Source organism: Achroia grisella, unplaced genomic scaffold (assembly GCF_030625045.1).
Source record: "Achroia grisella isolate CSIRO2021 unplaced genomic scaffold, CSIRO_AGI_Agris_v1 utg3600, whole genome shotgun sequence".
NCBI classification, from domain to species: domain Eukaryota; kingdom Metazoa; phylum Arthropoda; class Insecta; order Lepidoptera; family Pyralidae; genus Achroia; species Achroia grisella.
Window position 1 is genome coordinate 554,097 of NW_026712819.1, and position 17,530 is coordinate 571,626.

A 17,530-nucleotide genomic window follows, 5' to 3' on the forward strand; every position below is an offset into this window, starting at 1 on the left:
CACGAACTCGACGAAAGTTCCGAGTCATTCCAATTCTTCGTCACGTCATTGGCACTGTGCCACCGACACGCCGCAGCTAATTCGAATGCAAAACAGAGTTCCACGTCGAAAATTAATCAGGAACGGAGCATTGTTTGTCACCGGCCGGGCTCCTTGCTGAGGCCCACTCCTTTAATAAAAGTTATGGTAATACGGCCTGCCCGCGCACAGAATTATCTCGTCGTTTGCGAATATATAATAACAGAAGCGCGCCGGGATGGTTTATTGGAATAAATTTACATACCGCCGAATGATAATGCAGCTTGCCTCCATTGGCGCTTCGATTGGGCGCGTTTACATATTTATCGGGAGATGATTGTGCTAGCGAAGTGCTTTACTTTCTTGGTTTCGTTTGCCATAACCTGTCTCTTTCCATCCTACACGTGTAGGTTGTTCAAGGTCGACTCGGAAGCCCTCAGTTCGCGCCGCTTTGAATCGCGATCCAATTGAAATTCAGTGTACTTACCTATACGTATTTGTTGTTCTCGAGAGCTTACCCGAGTACAGTTTGTAATATGTTGCTTACAATACATTTACGTCTTGTTAACTAAGTATTATTGAATAGGTATTGAGTTTGGGAGGTATTGTATGCAAAGATTCATGGAATAAAAATAATGTAATTGTCAATAACATTAGTATTTATACTATTTTGTTTAATTCCGCTACAATTAGCATGTGTGAGTCCACAAATATTCAATGCGAAAACCTCACCACCGCTACTGGAAGCGTTACGATCTTCTCTATTGCGTCACGTGTTTCGTCTCTAAATAAGGCATCCTTAGACATTGAATAGAGTTTAGATATAGTTTGATCGCCTAGTCTTGACGTTTCGGCGACCAACATTTCGTAACAAAAATTGATGACGTATTCATAAATTTTTGTAACTACTCCATCGCCAATTCAATATCCAATATTTAAAGATATTGTATACATTTGTACACATAAAAGTGGTATGCATGCTTTTTAGCCATATGCGCTCACAAATCTCAATAATAATGACGATAGCCTCATGGCAGAGGTATAATAGATAATTAATGAGATATTGTCCTTCGTTAATAGCTGGTAATTCATCACCAATGCGGCAACGGCCGTCTGGACGAAGGCGAGGAGTGTGACTGTGGCACCATCGCCGACTGTCAGTCCATGAATCCTTGCTGTGATCCCTTCACCTGCCGTCTTACCAAAGAAGCCCAGTGCGCTTCGGGAGAATGTTGTGAGAGATGCCAGGTAATCGATGAACAAACACTTTCTCTGCCTTTCTGTCATTGTACTATTTTGCAGTTTGTTTACACGTTCACGTGAAACAGCGAAATGATGTTTTTTTGAAATTAGCTTTGCATAATATGATTTTTTGTTTTTAAGTTACGCAATATATTGGCAAGTCTTTGCAATGACTATGCAATTAAAATTACTTAATCTCTATTTAGTATACTTAATTTTTTTTTTAGAATAAACTTCATTTTGCTGGCAAAATTTTAAATAAATTTGTTCACGATAGAATGCCTTACTCCGATTTTCAACAGTTAAAACCTCGAGGCGTAGTATGTCGAGACGCAACCAACGAATGTGACTTAGAAGAGACCTGCACAGGCCTGTCAGGTATTTGTCCAGCTGATGCACATCGGAAGAATGGCGAGCCCTGCGAAGAAGGGAAAGGCTACTGTTTTGCAGGACAGTGCCCTACGCTAAGCCTCCAGTGTGAAAGGATCTGGGGCCCTGGAACTGTTGGTGCTGATAAAGAGTGCTTTGAGCAGTTCAACTCGAAGGGAGCTGTGACTGGGCACTGTGGGAAAGATAGCAGTGGGCATTATATTAAGTGCGAGACTGAGTAAGTGTTTGATAATACTATTCGAAATTATTTACAAGATATTGGAAAAACAACATCAAGTATCAAATACTTGACGTTGTTTTTCCAATGTCTTTGTATAATATACATTAAATCAAAGATCTAAATCGTTCAACAGTGTAATTTTTGGTTTAATATTGTTATGTTTCCTAATAATCTTGTTAGCTCTTATAGCTGTTAGGATTTGAGGCTTGACATCTTATTCCTCAAAAATAACATAAGCACCCGTATTACGTGCGTCATTGTCGTTCAGGTAAGGTAATGGATACTACTTTTGAACTGACAATTTAAAATGTTCAAAGATTACGTTCAAGTTCTATACATATTTATATTTATTCTAAATCGTGTTTCAGAAACGTTCGTTGCGGTTCTCTGCAGTGTCAACTCGGGAATAGATATCCAGTAGTGTCGGGTATGGATGAATACTACACCAGAACTGTTATTACCATCAAGGGTAATGAGTATGAATGCAAGTAAGTATACTAAATACTATATAGTTCATACTACACAATATATATTAAACAGTTCATGAATAATAGTAGTAATAATGTCCCTGGAAAATTCACATAGGGACATCTAGTAGTCTAAGCTAATCTAGTCCCAAGCTAAGTAGACCTTGTTGGTGTGCCCTGTAGTAGTATAGGGACCCTACGCGTTTACTTGCGCCTCTTTAGCCCTACTCAAAACAACCAAACCTAACGACACAACATGAAATCTCTTATAGCAATATTTAACATTAATAAAATGATAGTACTAGATACTAGTGATTAGACAACCTTTAATGTGTGAATGTTGAGCGACAATGGTGGTACAATATAATCTTGTCCAGGTAACTTGGAATAAATAAATTGCTTTCTACCTTCTATATACTTGAATTTTTTTTCCTCTCTTCTTGGGATGAAACAGCGTAATGATATGTATATTATATTCTTATTCCATCACCACATTGAAATTAACAAAGACAAAAAATTCGACCTCGCACGTATATAATTATAGCGTTTAAGAATAATGTAAGTGTATTTTCTCCCACATGCAATTAAAACATTGTTTTTACAAGTAAATGACATTGTACAGTTATATAAGGAAGACAGGAGCTTCCTTCAGGAAGTTTCCCTGAGCTAACATATAAGTGCTAACTCAAGCAATATTGTATACATCGTTTCCTGCTATGTTATCTTCACGATACTATACACTCATTTCCAGAGCAACTACGGGTCTTCCAAAGCACTCAGAGATCGGGCCTCTTGGCCTGGTCCGGGACGGCACGCCGTGTGGGGACAACCTCGTCTGCGTGAATCAAACGTGCACCTCAATCTTTCCGTACATAGACCACACCAAATGCCCCACCGACCATAACAACAACGAGTGTTCTGCTAAAGGGGTGAGTAAATATGACAATGCTGTCAAAATCTTCCAGAATTTTCCGAGAAAGTGCAGAATTGCAGAATTAATTAATTATTATTTTTAAATCTGATACTATACCACACAAGAAAAAACAATCTGGTCCTAGAACTTTTAATTTAGTCACAATGGCATACAGAATATAATAGAATAGAAAAAATAAAAATAACATTTCCAAAAAAAACAGGCCAGTGTAAGGTCTTTTCTACTCTTTATTTAAAATGTGTCGCAACGACCAAATCCTTGATAAAAATTCAGAAAATGCGTTTTTTTCTGATTGTATTAATCTCTCTCAATCTATGTAAGGTGCCTCTGACGAAACTCATTCGGCCACGTTAGCCAAGCTAATTATTGTAAAGTATTGTATTGAGGTTCTTCTATTCATAAACAGTCTCATTCAATTACTACACGAATTAAATATTTTAATTTAAAAACAAGCTTTTAATAATAAAATACTTACAGAACAGGAAAATACAGATAGAAAAAGAATAGTTATACCTATTCTTTCTAAATCGTGTTATTTAAAAAACTTGCATGTTTTTTAGATTCTACTATCATTTCATCAGATTGTATGGCAAAATGAACAGCAACAGTAACCCTACGGTTATCTTTAGTTATATGAAATAGATAATTCAATTTCGTCCAATTTTAATAATGAACGCATAAATTTCGAGGCATGCAACGGCGCACGTTCGCACTTTGATTCAATTATCCGGACTGCCCGAACTAGACGTGTTGGCACATCGTTAATTATAACTTTGCTCACTGTTTAATGGCACAAACTCTCTGATAAAAGAACAATTTATTATAGTTTGAAGTAACATAAAAATTCATTTATCTACTTTAAAATTGGAGGAGGCTTCACTCCGTTTTCTCTTGCGATTAATTTCGACGATTTTGTTGAATTTCACTTTTTTATTGGAATGACAAATTTGCTTACAGTAGTCCACTTGATTTAAAAGTAGTTTCCAACAGATTTCTATAAACAAGATGGAAAAATAAAGACGGATGAAACCTAAGCAAAATAACTTATGATACTGGATAATTGTAATGTATTGAACTATCTTAATGGGATAAAATGGTAGGACATTGCTAATTATTTATATATTTAAACTTTAATACATAAATGTATATAAATGTACAAATGACGAATTTAAAATCAACGGACGTTCCATACCAATCAACCATAAGGCAAACTGAGAAATTAGTAAGCGGTGCATTGTAGCTTATATGTTGTATATGTGAAGACTTTACGTCAAACTACATAGATATTATTAAAGTGGAGAACGAAAAGAAATATTCAATATTAAATACGTATAATACGCAGAGTAAGAAGATATTACAATCAACAAGATGCTAAGCAACGACATCGTCGTCGATAGACACAGATAATTAGATTATAATATCAAATTTGTTCTTTTTATTTATACATTATTTCAGAGTGATATCAACTATATATTATGTATAATATATACACAATACACAAAGTTTGAGTACACATAACTATATATTTTCATAGATATATATATTTTAGTGCCATGTTAACTATAAATGAATCTTCAAGCTAAAGTTTTATACTTTAGCGACGCTGTAATATGTGAAGGATTGTAGACAATTTTAAGCGAAACTTTAGTAATTTCAATAAATTCTCAATACGCCAACGTCGTTCAACATTTAGTAGAATTTTACTAATATCACTGAAACGTTACAAGTTACGAGAAGCCTCCGTCGAAACTTGGGATTGTTTAAAGTTACCGAACTCGCGTACATACCTAAATCCAGCATTATCTAAATTCTAATCTACTGAATCTACATCTGTTCCCGGAGTATTACTACAGCAATGGGTACTTGAAACTGCAAAAGTTTGACAAATGCACTGGCTTTGTGTTGCACGAGTGAGTTTGGAATGTGGAATTCTAAGTACGTACATTCAATTCTGCGTTTTGTGAGAGCGTTGTGACTTAGAAATTTACTACCTCGACTTAAGTGATCGTAGGTTCAAATATGATGGATTAAAAAAATAACAATAGTAAATAATAAGCCAGGACAATTAACACAGCGCCATCCATTCCTTCAACAGGGCTTGTATAATGTATATATAATATAAAAAACACACACGCTAATACAATAATATTCATGAATACAAATGTTCATACCGTGCAAGGAATCGAAGCCGCGACCATCGGAAATGAAGCGCTACACCGAGGCCGTCGATGAATAAATTAACCAATTTCTAAGATTAGCGGACGAACAAAAATATATTATATTGATGAAGTATAAATATATATTACATGTATGGACAGTGATCAGATATATATTATAGAACATATAATATATATATCACAGTGCATTAGAGTTTCAATAAATAATTATATGTTACATCAAATTGGTATAAAGTATAATTTATACGTATTTTTTATAATAGTAAATCACGGTATCTTACCACTTTTTTTTATTGAGTTCCCGATATTTCAGCAGTGGATCAACCGCCATGATCACGGGTAAACTGAACAGCAGCAGGTAGATGGTAAATAAATCTTTCGTTGTCACGTCTTCGTTTGTTGCTACTATTGGAACTCGCTCGATATTCATCTCGGCAAACTATACTAACAGTCTAGTTTGCAATCTTCACGTCTTAACACACTTTCTGATCGCCTTTTATGTTTTTATTTAATTAAAGTTTATCTACGTTCTAATTATATCACCGCCGAGAAGGACTTTAAAAAAATATATAATTTCTTATTAAATATTTATTAATTACTACACCATTGGCAGCTCCGCGATGGAGGCCGGTTCTTACAGTTCTGTCGAAATATAATTTTTAATTCAATAGGAAAGTGCTGCATCGTCATCGAAACTGCACGTGGAAGAATTTTGTAGCTGACGGTGCAGCCTAGATTACTGTAAGGGTTATTACACACTATTGCATTAAAATAGCTACAAATTATTGTTCTATATATATAGCACGCTGCTCTACAGTTTACCCCTGATCATGGCAGTTGAAACACAACTCAATTTTAAAAAGAAAATAAAAAAAGTGATATTTTTTCTGCGATAATAGTGGTGGCTATGCTGTCGTTGATTTTAGAGACAATAACTTATGCGTACCTTAATTAATCAGCTATATACCTGAGAGTAATAATTTAATTAATAATTAATATCAAGTCAGTTGGCAGGTCTCACTAGAACTTAAGTACATTTGACAATTATCCCATATACGCTACGCTGCTTAATTAATAATCTCAGAACTACTCTAATGGACACCAGAATCAATTATGTCTGTGATTTAGTTCGTAATTATATGTATATATACATATGTTATGATATAAATTAATTCTGAATAGGACCGCCCTAGTTCCTAAGTCCTAGAGCTAGAAATATATAGCCTACATTTTTTCTCAAAGCTACCATATATACATGTACTAAAAATTTCATAAAAGCTAGTTAAACCATTTCGAAGGACTTCGGATACGGATACGGATAGATTTTTATGTACCATTACATAATACAAAATAATATCGCTTTTTTAAGAAAGGTGTTACATATGAATGTGGATGGTTATAAGGGCAGAGAAAGGCCGAAAAAGATATGGATGGACTGTGTGAAAGATGATATGGTAAGAAAGGAAGTAAATAACGCGATGACTGCGAACAGGGATGAATGGAAGCGAAAAACATATTACGACGACCACAAATAAATGGGATAAGGATGAAGCAGATGATGATGAGTACAAAATAAAATCGCGATCGCTGTCTGCCCGTCTATATATATGCTTAAATCTTTAAAACTTCGCAACGGATTTTGAAGCGGTTTTTTTAATAGATAGTGATTCAAGAGGAAGGTTTATCTGTATAATGTACTTGTACACCCGTGCGTAACCGAGGCGAGTAGCTAGTATATGTATATTTACGTCTGGTTCAAAATTAGAAATCGCAAAATCGCAATGCACCAACAATATAGTTACTATACAAATTCCTGAACAAATAGACGAACGCAAAATATACATTACGTAGAGCAGAGAATTGGAAAATAAATTTTATATGGAAATGTACCACTAGAAGCTGATGTAATCCCAACATTCCTATTTAGAATACAACAATGTTTTGGACGAAATATGCAAAATAGAAAACGGGACCAATTAAACTTTGTTCACCAACACGAAATCGCATACATTACAAAACGGATTTATTCAGCGGATTCTTAATAATAATAATAATAATATATTTATTTGTCAGAATATGTTATATGTACAATGGTGGTAATTATATATAATATATGTTTCATCATATTCTGCTGTTTCCAGCGTATAAATATTAATTCTGTAATCCTCATTATAAATCAATCAAGTCATTATAAATTCTAAATATTAGTCATTCACCATAACTTCTTCAAAATTTTCTTTTAAATTTTCTGACAATTTTTCAAATTCATATTCAATATATCTTTATTCATGTAGATCTATTACAGACTCTTATGATATGTCAAATCTACCGTCAGTTCGGAATGATTTCGAGATGAGAAGAACTGAAAAGAAACTCATACAGGTTAATTTTTAAATTCAAACTTGGTAGTATAGAGTAACCTATAAGCATATGGTATTGCAAAGGCAAATAGTCTAATCAGTGTTCGCTCGATTTAAATATCACAATTCTAAAAATGCGTTATTATTTTATTTTAACATTTGACTCTATGAATTAGTGCTAGTAAGAAGTTTGTATTCTCACATTTCAACTTGAAAATGTAAAGTTACAACTTAATTATTTAAAAGAACAACGCAAGTTTCTTGCAAGTTCTTCTTGTGTTGCGACTGCTTTTAGGACGAGCTGTAGATTAACAAAATAAGATTTTTTTTTTCGGACTACTCTAATGTTGTTGGTCGCAGCTGGCCTTTACAGCTTCACCGGACGTTAGGGGGCGAGTACAGTTGGCACTCCAAACCTGCAGAAGGACTTATGGAGCGACTGAAGGCCAACTCCTGCCTAACGGATACGACTTTAGTCTGAGGGCCCTACTAGGGGTTAGAACCTCGGCTCAGGCCGTCCTAATATCGATCCAAGTTTGAATTGGACGGGGGGTCGATCTAAAAACAATAAGTGATGACTATACAGTGCACTTATGTAAATGTAAGAGTGTGTGACTGGAGTGGAATGATATAAATTTGTATAATTTATAAATTGTAAAAACCGGAACAAGCCAACGAGCTATTGTTATAATAATAATAACAAATTTATCAATCATTATATTGATAAATTTATTCAAAAAACGAATAGGACCTTTTTTGTAGTGATTGTTTTTCTCTACAACTTTTATTTAAAACATATTTTTGTATTTCTCACCGTCATCGAGTCATTTTGAAAACCCGTTTTTTTAAATTTTTCATCCCTTTCTCGAGAACTTAAATCAAAATTTCTTTCTAAATACTTATTATTTACGTATTTGCGGACTTACTTTTATATATTGCGCCAAAACAGTTCACTTTATGGTTTAATTTAATATTTTATTGGACTATGGGTTAAAAATAAAATGCAAGTATTTGACCTTAACTTAATAATTTGATTCAATAATTTGAATTGCATATAAATCTACAATTGGTAGATTAAAACAAACAAATATGCGGATATCGAGTTGGTTGTTTGCTCAACAGGTTCCCCCTCCGGAGCTGTACTGAAACCTAACACAAGTTTAATGTATTCCCCAGATTAAATAGATTTCTACTTCGGTTGATTGTAGCTTAATATTAAGCTTAGAGGTTCCCGGAATGAAATCGCTTCTAATAACATCTCTATTTATTTTATCGTTCTTATTGTTTCTTGAACATAGACTTGTATAAATATATTAATTTATTATTTACATAACCTAATTGTACAACTAAGAACCTAAAATTAAAAAGCTTAAAAAAAATATAATATGATGACTAAAATATATTATTAAAAGGGGTCCCTTTAGGCAACGTTCCGAAGATACTGGCAGCGTTCCCTCTTTGAATAGCTAGACTAATTCTTTGTCCAAGGTAGCTGCCAGCTCTTCGGTCTTCTGTGATGTCGACTAACCTTTTCGTTATTTCTTTGAAAAGTCTTATAGCGCTAGGACCCCACGGATCGAGGGTCTCGACACCGAATGGGACAAAATCATATTCGGAGCCTAGACCCCTGTATTTACATATTTTGGCTTTTTCAGTCGCTTCACATGCCGCGCCAGCTCTGTTGTTGGTTCCATGTAGATGGGACGGGGCCAGCGTGTATATATTTATGACATTTATCATCACCTACACTTTTCTCATCTTAATGTTACTTTCTCTACTGGTAGTCTGGAAGAGATTGCTTAGTGATAAGACCGCGTTTTGTATCAGTTTATGTAACCTATCATTTTGTGGGTTTTCTTTGTCTGGTGCAATAAATAGTTTAAATAAATAAATAGACTTTTGAGTTTAAAATTGACAATGTTTCATACAAACTATCACCCTCTATTTTATCTCCTTGGGGAATAGAATAGAATAGAAAATCATTTATTCCAATAAACTTAATTTAAGCACTTTTGAATAGTCATAACAATTTGTTTTTTATCTACTACTCGTTCGGAAAGCTGCCTCATCACAAGAAGAACGAGCAAGAAACTAGTGTGTTGCTCTTTTAAATAATCCTTTCTTAGCGGATGCCTACGTCATAACATGTACCTGCATGCCAAATTTCAGCCCGATCCGTCCAGTGGTTTGGGCTGTGCGTTGATAGATCACTATGTCAGTCACCTTTGAGTTATATATATTTAGATTGGTTGGATATATGTATATATGAAGGATGAAACTCTTCTGTAATTTAACTTACATCATCGAGCCTTTAGAAACCTTAATATACCTTAATTTACTAATCCAGTGAAGTAAAACATCCATGCTGATCTTCAAACTTTTAAGGGTAATTTTCTACTAATATTATAAATTATTTCACGGCCTCATTGCTCTAGGGGTTAGCATACCGCCTTACTTCCGATGGTCGTGGCTTCGATTCCTCACATATCACAAATATTTATATTCACGAGTATGATTGTTTGTGTCGTTCTGGGTGGTTTCTGTGTGTATTATGTATGTATTTAAAAAAAATCTATGGAATTGTATCAGTTATCTAGTTCCCATAACATAAGCTTTAGCTAGCTTATCTTGAGTCTGTGTGAATTGTCCTGAGATTATTATTAATAAATTGAAAATAAATATTTCCAGGTCTGCTCCAACCTCAACAAGTGCGTCTGCAACCGCGGTTGGACCGGCCCCGACTGTTCTCACCACGACGCCCTGCCACCGTCCCCAACACCATACGTCCCCGAGAACGCCACCAAAGCAGCCTACAATATGACTAAAAAGGAAACACCGTATGGTGAGTCAACCCCAGTAGCGGATCGCACATAACCCACATATTTTTGAAAGCCATTTTAGCTTGCATTCAATACAATTTCCAATGTCACAATAATTACAATTTTGTTGCTTTTACAAAATTCTTGTACCATCTTAGTGCTACGGATTGGCACGCATTATGACGTGATACCTATTTTACTGTTCCTGTATATAGCTAGCTACTGTTGCCATTGACCATTACTAAGCTAATAGGTCGTTTGCCATTAGTTATATAAAAATTATAGAAAATCAATATATCTTGAAATTTGCAATTGCAAATTGTATTGGTACCACTATACACAATAACATTAACAATATATTGCTTAATATATAAATTTATATAGTAATTTCTTTCTTTACAATTCGTCAAGTTTACCATTTATATATATTATAAAACAATTTATACAGTTTTAATAATTTGTGAATTTGTGTAATTTTTGCATTCCAATTCAAAACTGAATAATTCAATAATCAATTTCAGATAACATAATTTACACAATTGTATAAGCCTATTTTACTTACGCATTCATTAATTTACATTTACAAAACTATTACACTTATCTGTAAATTATACATTTTTTGTGATTTCAGGTGTCTATTTCTCTGTTTACAAAATATACCCCCTACAATGTCACGTTGTCTTAAAAACATTGGCCAACGCTACCGAGCACTGCTTTCCAAAAATTCTAAACATGACGTCATCAAATTTTTTTTATAATGAATTTTAATAGAGACTTAAACTGCTATAAATCGGATCTAGTTCGGAATATGGTTGTGAGTAGTGAGAGAAGCATTGCTCGGGGCGGACGTGGCTGCAGGCGCGGGCGGCGCCGGCGCACTAACGCGCGGGACCCATCTCTTGCAGGTGAGCACGAGGGGAATAAGATGAGCACCATGAACATGGTGATATTGTTGCTCGCGGTCGTGCTGTCCGTGTTCGTGGGGTTCGCCTGGATGGCGTACTGCTTCAGGTAACAGCCGGTAACTCGGTGTTGTTGCACTGTATGTCGTGGCTGCGTGTGGTGTCGTGTCGTCTGTCGTCTGTCGTTTGTCCCGCGTGCGTCCCGCGTCCCGCGTCCCCCGTCCCGCGAGCCGGCGCCGGCCGCGCCGCCCGCGTCACCCGCGTGACCCGCGTCCCGGCCGCCGCCACTCACACCTTTCTCTTTGGGCGCAGAGAACTACCACGGCTCGAACACGGTGTTCCTCGTGGCGGTGCTCATGTCTGTGGTAGGGGGGGTATTCATAGTATTTGCCCTGAGCGCTCTCTGCTACAGGTCAGTCGTAGTACACAAAAACTTCTCCCTGTGCCTAAGGTTAGTGAGCAGAAAACAGACCAAAGGTAGTCTTTAAGAAGAAATTTAAGTCGTCACCTTCGTATACTTGTATGTTTATTTTAGACGTTAGCGTTGGTGTTTCTGTTCGTTTTTACGTCGGCGATTGGTTTTGTTTTGTTTTTATTTTGGAAATACATTTTTGTCGTTTACGTTGTGGTCGTAGAGCTAGAGTTGGCGGGTGGCGCGTCGGCGTCCGTCGGCGCGCCACAACTGCATTTGATCTGTGGTTCTGTGTCCGCGCGGCGGGCGGACCGCGGCGGGCGGGCCGCGGCGGGCGCACGCGGCGGCCGAGCCGCTACCGCCGCCGTCCGCCCGCCTCGCTGCATGCCGACAAGGCTTTCCTCGTTGTACTCGAGTGAGACCTCCACTCAAACCCTTAAGATTCTGGGCTCTTGGATGTATGCATTGGCTTATGTGAACTGTGACTCGTTTTCGTTTCCTTTCTTGGTCGGAGGCCGCGTCCCCGGGCGCCCGCGACTGCGACCCGGCGGCGCGATCGCGTCTATATCTTCCGATAGCGGTTCTGGTATCCCGGTTGCGCACGTGCGCACCACCATCCGACAATCTAACTTTTGAACGCAACTTACAGAGACGATTCACTTATCACATCGGTATCGTTGCGTCACCGCACCTGGATGGTTTGTGGCTTATTAAATGCGACCACCGTGAGGTATGTACACGGCAAATTTAAGTATTACGCTACGATTGAAGAAGATATAGATCGCTCGACTCTAATGTCACCAATCACTACCACTACCACTAAATTCTTACTAACTTTTGCACGAGAAGCGAATGTGCGATGCACGGATTCTTCTTTCAAGCAGCTGTCTATCTAGTTAGCAATGCCTAATATTACTTTTAAGGAACGGATCTTTCCAGTAAATATCCGTGACCCTAAAGAGAACAGTGAGACCGCATACCATAACTCTAGTTTTGTTACTTTACAAACACGAACATATTCTTTCATCCAACATGCCATACTCTTCAGATTTTTTACTGGAAGGAACCTACACATCACTAAGCTAAGATCAAGTCTCTTAATATGATTTCACATATAACATCATTTCCCATCAGGAATGAAACGAAAAGTTAAGTTAAATCCAATTCAAAAATTCTTTGATTAAATAAATCTATTGAAATATCCAAAAGCGCCAGTCTTTGAAATCAGGGCACATGAGGGTTGGAATAAAAGTAGAGTATCTATACTTAAGTAAGCTATTTTCTATATTACAATTCAGATTTGAATTAATATTCTTGAGTTTATAATCAGAAGTAAGACAGTCGTCAAAATATATGTCTACTTTTATTCCATCCCACAAAGAAATCGGGGACGATAACATCTTCAATCCCGGGTGTTGCCGACTCCGATCGTCGTCCCAATCTGATTGAATCTTGTAAACATAATCGATTGATCTGAGTGTGCGTTCCCACGCCACGCTTGCCTCAGGAAAAAGAGTACGCTGCCAAAGTACGATCCACCGTACGTGAAAAAACCCATCGCCAAGAGCTTCGCTGCTGGTTCGACGACTTCTAATAACTCTCAAGAAGACATTTCACTGGACGGGGGCAAAATGCATTCCTTCAATAACACTGTCAGGTATGTTGTCAAGAAATTATTTTTAATTAGATCTTATATAGGTAGTCTTTTTTTAACAAATACAAAATATTTGATGTTGTATATCTCACAATACTTACAGAAATTATATTTTAAATAAATATAACGGATACCATCTCAGTAACGTCTAATCAAAGATGTGGCTGTAAGTTATTGGAAAGTATCTTCTACATGTCCACAAAATAGAATATTCTTAACACTAACCGTCTAGATCAGTATAAATTTGTGGCTTAGGTACATGTAGATGTAGCTATACTTACAAGTTTATAGAAACTAAAATCTTCTTTCCTCTTTTAATGGATCTGGTGTTGAAACAGAAACCTTTTAAGGTACGTCGAAGCTTGGCGCGGAATTAGACTACAGACGCGTCTCACCGCTGTGAATTTTTTTCTCGCTCACATTATAACCGCTTTTTGTCACGGCTTCCCGAAATGCTTTAAATTTACGACAAAGGAACTTGCTATTGGTATAGGATGTCCGCGATAGCGATATGACGACGTGTGAAATGATCACATTTCATTTGCTGTAAGAATAATGGAAACGAATTTACTTGCGCCATCTTGTCGCAATCGCAGGGTAGATGGAGGCCAGTGTTAACTGTGCAGAGCACATCCACGTCTACGACTTATTTAACACGCTTTCATAGTTTTGTTGTAACACATTATAGTTCGTTCAGAATAATTGGTACTGTCATTTTGCTTTGAAAAATGCTACAAATTATTGTAGTTATATGAAATCAGATTCATAAATTTACATGTAATCGTTTAACGGAGCCTTTTACTTTACGAGAAGTAGAATCATTTGGATTGCTAATCAATGATGTAGTTCTTGCTTACAGGACAACGTATTTTAGATATTTTAATTAAATTCAATTACAATATCCTTGTTATTATCTTTTATTATTGTCATCACTTTTCTATAAGTTCTTTTATACATTGACAGAGCCAAACATTCTCCGAACTATATATTCCCATAATCTAGACAACACCAGTAGTGGCTATATTGCAGGAAACTAATACTACAATGAAGAGTAGGTTTCAAAGGCTTTCTGGTATATTCAAAATTTCATTATTGCAATCCTGTTTTTTAACTTTTGCATTGAATTCTCTAGCCGTGGTGACTCAAGAGTGTTCTTCAGACACGGGAACCACATGTCTGGAGCTGGCAATACCAGTAGATATCCGTAAGTTAAATTCTTTTGTCATTTAATTAAATATAAAATTTATTCAATTGTTATTTTCTGAGTCAGTCTGTGGCAACCCAAGCGATCGTCTGACCTCTTAGTCTATCTAGGTGATCAGATTTAAAATCAGAGTAGTTCATATAAAAAAAGACTTTTATTAACTATAAATAATTTTATCTTAATAAATATTTATCAGATTATAATAGTATGATCTGATAAATATTTATAAAGATCATAAAATATACTCGTATATTTGATACACCTGAAAGATTCACTAAATCAGCAACAGAAAAATATAGAAACAATAATTTTTGATGTATAAAAAGAAAGTAATATTATTTTGTGCTTCACTAGCTTTTGCCCGCGGCTTCGCTCGCGTTAGTTCATTCCCTTAGGGGTAGAATTAATCAAAATCCTTTCTTAAGGGATGCCTACGTCATAGTACCTTTATGCATGCAAAGTCTCAGTCCGATCGGTTTAAAATTGACAAAGTTTCATACAAACTTTCATCCCCTATTTTATCCCCTTGGGGGTAGAATTATTCGAAATCCTTTCTTAACAGATGCCTATGTCATAACATCCATCTGCATGCCAAATTTCAGCCCGATCTATCTAGTGGTTTGGACTGTGCGTTGATAGATCACAATGTCAGTCACCTTTGAGTTATATATTTTATGCTTCATGTAGATAAATACGAACTCATAATAAAAAGTATTATGTTTGTTTTAATTTCAGGGATCACAAACAAATGAAACGAGTGCATTCTGGTAGTGAAGATGAACCTATTCATTCAGGTAATATGCCTTTTTACATGACCGATTTATTTAATTATTTTATTTTATCATTCTATCTTAATAAACAAATCAAAATGTTCTATACACTAAACGTGCGCATACTCTTTAGAAATCGTTAATGGTATCCTAAATAATGGACAATACATCATAAGCGTAAGTCATCATAGCATAGGTAAATTAGTCATAGGAGTACATAATGAAACCATAGTTGTACAATTATAAAATTTTAATGATAGCTTCAGAACCCTTGTTATAAATACATTAGTACCAAACAAATTACCTTTACAAATGAAAATCAAAGTCTTTAAGTTACTTCTTTAGATTTACAATTTATTATTATCATGTCTGGTGACACAAATTGTACCCAATTTCAGGGGAGGAGGATATAGCTTTTATTGATGTAGCACCAAACTCAATGGCGAAGTTGCCAGAAAAGGGTATACTAAAGAAACATGGTTACGGTGCTGTAGATGGCAAGGACAAGTGGGCTGATGACTCGCAATCTGAGCAACTGGACGCTGGCTCGCAGTCCGACGGTCAAGAACCAGCCGGTGCTGTTGCAGATATGGAATATAAGTTTAAGGTATTCTTCACCTTACATTTCTTTGATCATCGTTCAGTGATAAAAGTAACGTTACATATAGTTATGTTCTAGTATTGGAGAATCTCTAAAAAATTGATCCGCGAAAAATACAGTTTCGTCTAATATCAGATGCAATTGTATGAGGGATAGATTACTGTCAAAAATAACTATTGGCTCTATTTATGACAATAATTTATTATTATTAATATTGTAATGAGATAATAATAAGAATGTGGTCTATTAGCTCAATTACCATGTGTTTGCCTCTAGAAACCTTTGTAATTAACTTCTAGCGAAGTCAGGAAGTCAGGCGAAGGATACGTTGAGTAACCAAAATTTCATTCTAATCCTACCTCAATGCCCCAGTTGTATGTATAATTAGTGAAGACGTTTGTTGTCGTATCACCATCTCATAATAATTTTGGGATACGTAGTAGTAAAAAGTTAAAAATGGTTCTAATAAAAACACTCATTACTGAAAATTTAATAATAAAGTATTATTACATTGATGATATTGGGATAGCGATGGTTATAGATATCCAAATAATGAATTTCAGGATCTAAATGGGTACCACGAAAACATAATTGTTGCGCTGAAGACAGCGGCTGCGCAGCGAGCAAGCGCTGGTGCATCCCGCGGCTCCGGCGATCTACGAGCCCTCCAGGATTATGAGTATAAGCGCGAGCGAGCACCAAGCGCTGAGAAAATCCACGAAGCGGAACTACGTAGGCAGCGCGCTGAAGACGAAGAGGACGAACCCCCACCTTGCGGCTCCATCCGCATTCGCAACTTAGAGGACCTGATCCGACAGCTAGAGCATCATTCCAGCCGACATATGAGCCCTTCCGGCTCTGAAGATATCCGCATGTCGGAAACAGAGGCAGATAGGCATTATAGAATCGAACCTGGAGAGGTCCCGTCGTAAGTATACAATATTTTTTTTATAAAGCTGTGGGGTCGGTAACAATAAATATATAAATAAAATAGACCCTCAACTAGTAATTAGTATATTGAAAAGAAATATTAACAATAGATTCATCATCATCATCATCATCGCAGCCCGGAAGACGTCCACTGCTGGACATAGGCCTCCCCCAAAGATCTCCACGACGATCGGTCCTGCGCTGCTCGCATCCAATGCCTTCCAGCGTTCTTGACCAGATCGTCGGTCCACCTTGCTGGAGGCCTTCCCACGCTGCGTCTTCCGGTCCGTGGTCGCCACTCGAGGACTTTACTGCCCCAACGGCCATCTGTCCTACGAGCTATGTGCCCCGCCCATTGCCACTTCAGAGTCGCAATTCTTCGGGCTATGTCGGTCACTCTGGTTCTTCTGCGGATCTCCTCATTTCTGAT

General features: G+C 36.7%; 1 protein-coding gene across 1 annotated transcript in view; it reads left to right on the forward strand.

Moving 5' to 3' along the window:
- LOC131843991 (uncharacterized) overlaps positions 1 to 17,530 on the forward strand; it is a 391,676-nt gene that overhangs the window by 369,806 nt on the left and 4,340 nt on the right. The window contains exons 15-26 of the mRNA XM_059192779.1: positions 1,099 to 1,266; positions 1,563 to 1,867; positions 2,239 to 2,358; positions 3,089 to 3,266; positions 10,497 to 10,650; positions 11,842 to 11,980; positions 13,449 to 13,598; positions 13,934 to 13,945; positions 14,728 to 14,799; positions 15,535 to 15,593; positions 15,968 to 16,176; positions 16,734 to 17,098. Of these exons, the coding sequence (XP_059048762.1) occupies positions 1,099 to 1,266; positions 1,563 to 1,867; positions 2,239 to 2,358; positions 3,089 to 3,266; positions 10,497 to 10,650; positions 11,842 to 11,980; positions 13,449 to 13,598; positions 13,934 to 13,945; positions 14,728 to 14,799; positions 15,535 to 15,593; positions 15,968 to 16,176; positions 16,734 to 17,098 (1,931 nt within the window). The remainder of the gene's footprint in view (positions 1 to 1,098; positions 1,267 to 1,562; positions 1,868 to 2,238; positions 2,359 to 3,088; positions 3,267 to 10,496; positions 10,651 to 11,841; positions 11,981 to 13,448; positions 13,599 to 13,933; positions 13,946 to 14,727; positions 14,800 to 15,534; positions 15,594 to 15,967; positions 16,177 to 16,733; positions 17,099 to 17,530) is intronic.